Source organism: Ammodytes marinus, assembly GCF_949987685.1.
Source record: "Ammodytes marinus genome assembly, chromosome: 7".
Lineage (NCBI taxonomy): Eukaryota > Metazoa > Chordata > Actinopteri > Uranoscopiformes > Ammodytidae > Ammodytes > Ammodytes marinus.
In genome coordinates this window covers 23,843,883-23,854,218 of record NC_137211.1, presented here as the reverse complement: position 1 = coordinate 23,854,218, position 10,336 = coordinate 23,843,883, and the positions used below count along the sequence as shown (strand labels likewise).

At 41.3% G+C, this 10,336-nt stretch overlaps 1 protein-coding gene across 1 annotated transcript; it reads right to left on the bottom strand.

Moving 5' to 3' along the window:
• Positions 1-406: 406 nt before the first annotated feature.
• Positions 407-9,435, bottom strand: ccdc22 (CCC complex scaffolding subunit CCDC22). The gene is made up of 16 exons (XM_080030952.1): positions 9,034-9,435; positions 8,637-8,814; positions 7,878-8,010; positions 7,121-7,227; positions 6,752-6,836; positions 6,036-6,205; positions 5,429-5,644; positions 5,104-5,274; positions 3,400-3,519; positions 3,178-3,294; positions 2,993-3,094; positions 2,670-2,777; positions 2,362-2,457; positions 1,894-1,953; positions 1,723-1,797; positions 407-1,057 (listed from the first exon to the last, which is right to left on the bottom strand). Exons 1-16 carry the CDS (start codon positions 9,081-9,083, stop codon positions 944-946), a joined length of 1,902 nt encoding a protein of 633 aa, XP_079887078.1. The 5' UTR covers positions 9,084-9,435; the 3' UTR covers positions 407-943.
• Positions 9,436-10,336: the final 901 nt, after the last annotated feature.

The window sequence follows — 10,336 nt, the reverse complement described above, 5'->3', positions numbered from 1 at the left end:
CTGCACAGTGTGCTGCAACACTCGGCAGCTCATTAGCATATCAGAATTTCATTATCAGAATAGAAATTAGGGCAGAACTGGGTTAAACCATAGATAAACAGGGTTTAACAAAACCAGAGTGAACCATAGTCTGAGAAGCCCTGCAAGGTACAAATATATTATTATATATATTATATATACAAATATTCTCTAGTCTAAAGTATTACAAAACTAAAATATTTATGTGCACTTAAACACTATCAATCAGTCAACCAACCAATCATGGATGAGTACATTCAAGAAGACTAGTACATACTATGAATCTAAGACAGTGTAATGTGGTGGAGATGATGGAGGTGACAGAGGCTCAACTCACCATGACCATAGACTGTGCCTTCCTTAAATAATAGCTGCTCTTCAAGTTCGTAAGGCATCTTTATTTAAGCTGGTACCATATATACAACAATACTTTGCTGATGAGGCTGGACAACATTGTTAATGGACTACATTCAAATGCCACTCACTCAACATATTATTCAGGTCAAATAGAATCATGACAAGTTTAATCAAGATAATCTTCTGAAAACATTTCATACATCAATTTGAATGACTTAACATTTGAAGAGAAACGGTCTGACGGCGCCTCCTGCTGTCCAGTGTTATATTTCATGTGGGTACAAAGTGATCGGACCAGCTCATGGACCCTCAAAGGGCATGTCCGGCGGTAGAAATCAGTTTGAAATGAAAAAAAACTAATCATCATCCTCATCCATCCATCCATCCGTTTATCCATACAGATTGTGCATTAAAATGCCGGGTTAGTTCAATTGTAGAAAAAAAATCAGCTTGTGTACAGCAGCAGTGTCTTCAATGAGAACACTGGAGTGCTGTTTGGGTCCCATACAGGTCCTTTCCTAGTTCCAGTCAGCCTCAGCAGGCAGAGCGGCTGTAAGCGAGGCATCTTTCAGCCTTCTCTGACCTTGGCAGCGAGTGCAGAGTTCTCCTGTTTGATGGCCTTGTAGTCGTCCAGAATCCTCTCCAGGTTGGCCACAGTTTTGTTACCGTTTTCTGTCTCAATCTGTGGACCATTTACGATCATGAGTGAAAAGTTTTACCAAACTGTACCGTAAATGTGCGACTTAAAGTCTTAAAAATACTGAGAACTATTTAGTTTCTGTGTCCAGTGAGGGCAGAGGGAACTGCTAACCTCTGTCAAAAGTGAATAATACCTCCCTTAAGTTGTTGGTCAACAAATGGCTCCAATCAAAATGTGTCAAATAATTAAATATACTCTGACCAAGAAAAGTCAATCCAAACCATGTCAAATTAAACATGGAGCAGGATTTCTCTTTTGCTCAATGACTGGAGATTTACTACAGCAATGATGATAATACAATGAAGTTGATTATTTGCATTGTCTGAATAAATCATGTGAGCAATTCATTCTGTTACTGCACCCTTCTGACAATTTTATTTATTTATTTTTTTTACATTTTAAGCTGCCAAAAATATTCTCAGCTGAATTTTCAATATTAATTCCATAAGACATTCTATAGTGTGCTTAGTGACAAATGAAATGAGAAAGATCGGGGGAAGAAATGACTCAATTAAGTACAAAAATAACTTAACTTAAACTCTCCAAAGACAATGGAGGTGTGGCTCTGACAAAATGTTACTGGTGTGACACAAGATGAACTGTGAAAAAATAAATAACAAGTGAATGAGTTTGAGTGTAAATCTCACCTGCTCCTCCAGATCTCGAATCTCTCTCAGGATTGTACCGGTGTCCTCAATGGTTTGGATCAGCTGATTACAGTTCTACGGAAGAAGGCCAGATAGGAAAGATGACATGGATGTAACATGTTACTCTGATGAAAGAATGGAAGAAATTCAGATAAAAGCATGGTGACATACCTCGTGCAGGGCAGCAAGGTACTTGTAAGATTTGCGGACGGATTCATCTTTTTTGGCGTCCTACAAATAACAACAAAAACAATCAATCAACACATTGAAAACAAGTTTGTTTAAAAACACATCAAATTCACTGGCTATAGGGTCAGCTCAACTGGTTGTGGAAAGAATTCCAACCTGAATGTAATCATCACATTTATGGTGCTAAGCAGAGGTCTGTCATTAGGTTCAACTAAGGGTTCATTCATAAACCTGTCATTGCTTTGTTATTTCAAGTCCTCCATAGAGTTACACCTTTGTAACAGCTGGAGAAATAATCCTGTGAATGCAGTTATGCAAGACATTAATAAATCTAGCATCCTGAGAGGATTCACATCAAGGATTATGTTTCAAACTACTCGTTTAGTTGAGTTCTTTTACTGCAAAATATATATATATAAAAAAAATCTTCTTTTAAAACACATGTGCTACCTTGAAGACCAGCTCGTCTGTCACAGCGAAGGTCCTGTCCAGTTTGCCCGTCAGGTTGTTGATCTCTTTCTGGAGTTCCTTAGTGTCAGACAAAATCTGCAAGAAAAGGGAACGCAGTGTTGATAAGGATGTTACAGCCGATACACAGCACATACATTAAAGCTTACAGTGTATCCATTCATTTTAGTAATGTCATTGAGATCAATTCATTTTACAAACCAGATCTGTTGAGACTAGTCGTGCATTTACTTATTTTCTTTGCGTGATAATTTGCCATGTTCAGAGGAATCCACCTTCTAGTCACGTACCTTTGTAATCTCCTCCTTCTGTTTCTTGATGTTGCTGACGATCTCCAGAATCCTCTGAGTGTATGCAGACCGAGACGCGTCCTGCGGAAGGTTTTCTAACTCCGTTACCTGTGTGGAAAGAGGACAGGCACATTTCAAAACGGTCCAACAACACACTATTTACTTCATTCAACGAGGATAAAAAAAGACAGCCGAGTGTGCAACTGCTCACAACTCAATTATAACTGAAATTCAAACCCGCCTTTGCCAACACCTGTGCTAACAGAGATCAGCCACAAATGATTTGGTTAGCCACGTAAAGCTTATTTAATTCACTCCATTACCAGTTGTTTGTACACTTCTTCCTTCTTCTTGGCCTCCTCTGTAGACACGCGGATCTTGTCATGCATAGACTTGATCTCAGACAGCTTTCTGGAGGACTCCAGCTGAGGAAAATGGAGGCAAATAAGCAGAATGAATATGTGTTTCTCTCCTGTGACAAATGAAGCGACAGAAGGGCTCCACTTACATCTTGGTTGCTGAGGATTTCTTTGAGTCTGCGGTGCTCGTCGATGAGCGGCGCGCGATGTTTCTCCCACTGAGAGGCCAGGCTAACCACACGGTTTGCACTGGCCTCCACCTGAGCCTGGAGGGAAGAAAACACACGGGTTATATAAGGGATTATAAACATGGTTTTGAGGGAAGTCACTCCAGTCAGCAGTGATCAGATAAGTCACTCAGCCGTCCTTACCTGAAGCTTCAGCTTGTTCTCGTCCGCCTCTGGCAAAAGGCCGATGGTCTTCTTCTTCACCTGCATCTTCTCTTCTTTCTCAGCGTTTCCCAGCTCTCTCTGTTTCAACTCGTCCAACACCTACAAACAAACACAATAGACATAAATGAGATGATAATCCTTCAGTCTGAATACAAAGTGTTTCTCAGTCAAATTAGGAATACAATTTTCACTAAAAGTAGGTGTTCAATCTTCAGTGTTTCCCCCAGAAAATGGCTTAGTCAAGGTGGTCACTACCCTGGGTCATCGGAGGCGCGGCGCGTTGGGGGGTATTTTGCTCAAAGATGCCAATGCGCAGTAAAGAAATAAACTGTTAATTTGAATACAACAGACACTGACCTTACAGTTGTGCAATTTTGTTTGCTATGTGCAGGTACAAATGATGTGCAAACATGCAGTACAAAGCACAATTAAAGAAAACTTCTACTGTTTTGGTGCAATACTATACAGACACACTAAATACAAATAATGGACCATACACTCAACATGTGTATGCACATAAAAGTGAAAATTCAACTTTAAAGTTCCTTTTTGGATGAGGGGCTGTTGTGCGATTATTGTGGACAATAGGCCTATTGTGATGCGATAGCCTATAATTCATTAATGGTTGTTTTTAGCCTACTTGCTTGATTTCTTTTTAAATACAGAGTTTATTGGTCGTTTTCTAACATGTATTTCCAAATTTAAAACATAAAAATAAAGCAGCATTGAAAATTCAGAAAATAAATCTTCTTGGCCTACACTAGCATGCTGTTTGAAAAATAACTCAATAGTTGAAATAATAAATACAATGTGTTTTCCCCTTAAAATGACTAAATACATTTCTCCAAAGGTCAAAGACAGTAACAGTGTGGCACTTCTGTAAACACTTACTGAAACTTGGCTGGGCCATCACTCTCATGCATTCATCAAACTTTTCTCTGCGCTGTCTGAGCTGATAGATAGGTTGTGTTGCCACGGTGATGTGGAGTCTTAAACTGTTCTAGCTTTGCAGAGCACTTCTTTCTGTTCAGCTAAATATCCCCATAGAACTGCACCGCGTTTATTATCGCCACCAGTTAAATGTCGGTTTGCTTCTGCTCGTTTAACTCTTCCGCGTGCATGCCGTAGTCGCGCGGTGCAGTACGGTCGCGCGCACAAAGCCGCGGACACAGAGCAGCTGATAGAGAAACGCTTGGAGACACATGCTTTTTACCTTTCGCGCAGTTATGACCATGTATAAGTACACATCGCGCTTGCTAGTACATTAATTGTGCAGCACAAAAAAAAAAAAAAAAAAAAAAAAAATTAATAATTTTTTTTTTTTTTTTTTTTTTTTGGGGGGGTGGGTGGTAGTCAAGGCGGGGGGCTGGCGTTGCTAAGGCGGCCGCCTTAGCTATAAAGCGCTGGGGGAAACACTGATCTTCATATGTATTTTTAAAAAGAAACACCTTTGAGTGATCTACACACGTGTAATAACCACATCTTGACAAACGAGTGTTGGTGTCTGGCTCCTATTTGTAAGCAGTTGTGTGTGTTTGATTGCATGTGCAGACTCACAGGTTGGAAGTTAGAATCCATATTCAAGATATATACAACACAACATACTCATGTTAGTCTTTCACACACCAAACTACAAGTATTTGCTAGTTCATGAGAGCAAATGTATTTTTACAAGTTTGTTACCTGTGTGTTAGTGACACTCATGTGCTTGAGTTCTGCTGCTAGCTGGTCCACGTCACTGCAGAGCTGCTGGAACTGCTGCTGGAACGAATCCAGCTCCTCCTGCTGACGGAGCTGGATATCACTCTCTGACTGGGGACCAGTGGGGATGGGGATGGGTGCTGCTGCTGACTCCTGGAGGGGACACACACACACAAACACACACACACACAGACACACACACACACACACAGACAGACACACAAACACACAAACAGCAGTTAGAGAAAAACCCTTTTGAATTCTTACAGCAGAGACATTTGTTTTGAAACCCCGCTGTGGTCCTGACCTGTGTGAAGGTGAACTTCTGTGTGTGGGTGAAGTGGGTGCCCTTGGTCAGGATGTGGTCAGAGGGGGTGGAGCCTCTGAAGGCCTGCAGCAGCTCAGACAGGTCAGAGGCAGAGCTGGAAGCAGCAAAGGCGCTCTCAGGCGAAGGCAGCGCAGCAGAACGCAGCTGCTCCTCGATGCGTTTACGCAGCCGGGCCAGTTTCCTGGAGCGATATTCCTGTACAACGACAGATTGAAATGGTTTAACATAGAATGGTTTGTAATAAACATGTTTAGTGTGTGCAGGCAGAGCATGTGGTGTTCCCTGCCTCACAGAGTTAACTTCAGGGCTCTAGACTTTTTCACTAGCAGCACTTGTGCTACCAACTTTCTCAGTTTGTCGCATAAGCATATGATTTAGTCGCCCCCGATGAATATTTGTCATTTGTCAGAGTTTTGCAGTAGCCACATGTAAAGATTGACAATGAAATCGGTGTCAGTCTAATACAGCAATATCATCAGCTGTATCTTCTCTGCCGAGTTTGTCCGATATCACTCTTATAAACTGCTGCTTGTCCTGCTGTTACTGTCTGTGAGTGAAACTGACTGCAGTGAGTGTGATGAATGACCTGTGGTGTGAGGCGTGACAGGAGTCCCTGGCTGTTCCACTCGTTGTCCCACTCCTGCGCGGCGCTCAGCTCGGCTGTGTGCTGCTCCAGTATGGACGCCACCACAGAGGCATGATGGGAAGGCTGGGCGGTGACGGGAGGAAGATAGTCTCGCTGGTAGTCCTTCACGTCTGGAATCAAAATGCACAGACATAAACTTTATTCCAGTTCCTTCAGCAAATGTAAAACACTTTGTCTTCACACAAAGTGATTTCACCAGAAACCCGAAGGTGAACCGAAACAGATGATGTGATGCAACCACCTTATTTGTCGGAGCTTTGGCCTCTCCTTGCATAATTTCTAGAAAAAAAACTGTCGGCTTCATTCTTAATTCATCATGTCAAGCACTTTGTGATAGCTTTTCTGTGTATGAGAAACGCTATATGAATACTAAGTAAGTTTGATCTTTAAAATATTTTTTGCTAAATTAATTTGTATCACAACGTTTAGGAAATATGGAATAAAGAAAAGGTTGATAATTGGATTGTGGATCGGAATCACCAAAAAATCATGCTGGTCTCCAGGCTAAAAATCATGACTGGTTAAAATAGGGCTTTCTGCATCTGACCATAAGTATTGGGACATCCTAAATGTTTTTTCTACCATACTAAATAGCAGGGACGTATGGGTATTGGAACGCAGCCAGTGTGTATGTGTGTGTACAAGGGGATCTCTACCTTTCAGCTGCCTTTTCTCTAAAGCTTTAGTGCAGTGTGGTAAACTGAGAGGCTGGACGTGGAAGCGGTGCAATACTCCCGGACCCTAAGAAGAGGAAAAGGAAAAAGAAATGGAACTTGTCAGAAATAACAGTCTTTCTCTGAGCAGGTTACATAACATGATAAACAAGTTCAAATCATGAAAACAGAGGCAGAGATGAAAGTCACAATCATTTTATTATCTCGAAGAACGTCCCCATCCCTATCCCTATCCCCTGAATAGAACAGACGTTTCTTGGAGATGGATCTGGCATTATTGTTGCCTGATCGGCTTCCTCCTGTGTGAAAGCTTTGGTTTCAGACATCAAAATGCTATTTTAAAGAGTTTACTTGTGTTTCACCGTGCAGTGGCAGTCTGCAGTTTGGAGGCAGCCAGGGCACAGCCAGCTGGGCTTTGATGGCAGCAGCGATGGCTCTCTGGAGGACCACAGATTTACCTAAGAGAAGAGAACAACAGCTTAGGACGAGTCATCCAGTGAGTGGCATGTGATAACAAAATGCCTCGTCATGCCAACATCCTCTTAAGAAAACGCAGAGCTATAAAAGAGTATTTCCTCCTTTCTGTAGGACTCTGTTACTCTTTCTCCCTCTGTTCCCCATGGAAGAATGTTTTTTTACCTCAAGACATGCAACAGTACAGTTTTCTTGAATAGATTTAGATTCTTAGCCATTTATTATTATATACACTATTATTTATTCACACAGGGACGTCTATGCTTAAGCTTAACATACCTTATAAGTGTGTTTTTAGAGGATCCTGTGAACTCTTCAAAACTTGCCCCAAGTTTATTTAACTAATGAACTGTTTTGTTTCTCAGATTCACCAAAAAGTTTTTCATAAAATGTTGCAGCTGGATGCACTAAAGTTTAAACAGTGAGTAGGATCCTTCATTACCATCAATGTGTAATGAATCAGTGGTAGCATTATTGTTGCTCTGGCTCCTGTGTTTATGTCTTGCCAAAGCAAACATTGCGTTTACTTGCTGTGTTTGATTATAACAGAGTACCTTATTGCTACAAAGCAGGGTTATATTTCTTTCTTTCTATCTGAAAGTGTGGAGCACATACACAGACTGGTGTTGTGTACCTGTGGGCTGGTCTGAGGCCTCTGCACTCTCTCTGGGCAGCTTCTCCACCAGGAACATGAGCAGGGAGCGGATCTCGGGCTCGTTGCTGTACAGAAAGGTCTGGTAGCCTATCTCTCCCTTATAGCCAACGTCCTGCAAGACAACAGTTTGACATATTAGGGATAGTAGTACTGGGGAACTACAAGCAGTGCATCACTAGAGCAGGGACTCATACAGTCACATTTAAATGATGCCTACAACCATCAATAAATGCAACAGAAAATGCACAAAATTGAAGACCTGGCTGAAAGTCCACGAGATGAAGGAAGATTTTCACTTAAGTCACTTTCCTGGTCACAAAATATCAAGCTGACATTACATATAACAAGAACACTTTCTTTCTGGATGCTGTTTGCTCAGTTTACAACTGAGTTTGTCATTCACAACAGAGAAAATGTACTGTAATGAGAAAGAACATTCTCTTGAACAACCTACTGTAGTAAAAGGGCTTTCTAACTGTAATTCCTCCTCATGACATTATGTTGACTGAGTTGTTGAAACCTTCTTTCAACAAAACTATCTATGTACACTGGAGAACTAGACCTAGGCTACATAAAAAAGGTTCAATCGATTAACCATAAAGGCCTTTTGTACAACTTCAAAGTGTGCAGAAAGTGTCCTGTACTAGCAGCACCTTCATTCTCCATACACCGGCAAGTGGGACTATGCAGCTGAATTCATCCTGCATTGGTTTGGGCCATTACTTCCAGATGTCTTACCTGACAGGCCTGTGCCAGGCTCATGCCCACTCTGAAGCGGGCAGACATACCCGGAGGCAGGCTGGTGGGCAGCGCGCTGCCCAGGCCCGGATCGATCACCCGGATACATCTGACCACAGCTTCCACTATCAGCTCACTGGTGAACTCTTTGACACTGTTGGTCTCCTCGCTCACCTCTCTGTGGGCCAGATGTTGTGTTTCTGTCAGTTACAGCTGGTTACGTGTTATTCAATGCAAAAGCTCACAAACGTCAATAGCGTCACGTCTCTGGTCATATGATGTGCAGACTGCTCACTGCACGAGACAGAGGCTAACGGTATTCAGCTAACATTTGTCATTTCAGTAACGTATCCTTAACTTGTCGCTGTACACGTTAATAACACAATGTTGTACTTACGTGCCGACTTGTTTGAGGGCGTGAATCAAAATTTTGTCAACTTCTTCCATCGCGGAAGTTTCTGGCGATAACACTAGCTAACAGACGAGATTATAGAAGAGCATCTGAGGCTAGCGGGGTTATTTAATAACATCGAGTTAGCTGATATTAGCGTGGGTCTCCCATAGGTGAAAGCAGGCTGGGGAACTAGCTTCCATCTTCTGGTAGCTAATTTCGGAACTAGCTGCTTAATTAACAATGCTGCCACTCCTCTCCCTGAAACAGCTAACCATTATACAATTCTGGCGCACGTGAAGCTCCTCGTTACAAAATAACCGTGCAGAATGATGAAATACTCTCTTGCACTGCCTACAAACTGAACCTGACTGGGGCTATCCTTCCCAAACGCAACAAATCTGACATTTGGTCTGGTCCTGTGTAGAAATGAAGTAACACTGGAATAGAGCGTGGGGGTTTCTGGGAGGATGAGTTTCATCTCGGCTCGCTGTCCTCGAGGACAAATGGGACGTGACTGACCCAGAAATACACTTCCCAGCATGCACCAGAAGAGACAGTCTCATGACCGGAAAGATGCTGGATAGTTTTTTTTTCTTTAATCAATATATAATAAACGTCTCAGGCACCTTTTAAAAGACTGAAAAAATATGTTTATGTCATTTTTAAAAGCAACACAATTTTGGTTAACTTTAAAAAAATAACATTTGTGAATATAAAATGTACATAGAGACTAGAGTAGAAAAATAGTATTACACAAAAATTCGACCTCTTTGTTTTCATAAAAGGTGTTGGATAATGTGTTTGGGATCTGGTTGTGATTAGGGTCGTATGCAAATGATCTAATGTGTGATAGTGATCACCAGGTGATATTATTTTGTTTTCAAAGAGAAACTGAATATACATCAATACACTTTGTAAAAGTTCCCCTAGGCTTTCTGTGAATTCACTTTTTGTAATGTTTTTTATTTCTTCACACATTTTCTTTTGCCTTTTTCAGCTCTACATCTCATCACTTGATGGCAAGTTTCTTTGGGGCGTTTCTTTGTTATAACGGATCAAATATCGTTTTGGTTTACAGCTTTATGGTGATATTTTATCCAACGGGGAAATTGAGGTCCTGGCTCTATCTCTCTGTTAAATAAACACAGATGGGTGGAAAAGATAACCAGGCTCTACATTAATTTACAAGTATGAATAATCCAGTAATAAAACATTATATAACTATATTTTTCTGTATTATGATTATGAATATGGACTTCTACATGTAATTGACTGTATGTCCAGTAGGTGCCGGTAGTGTGGCTGT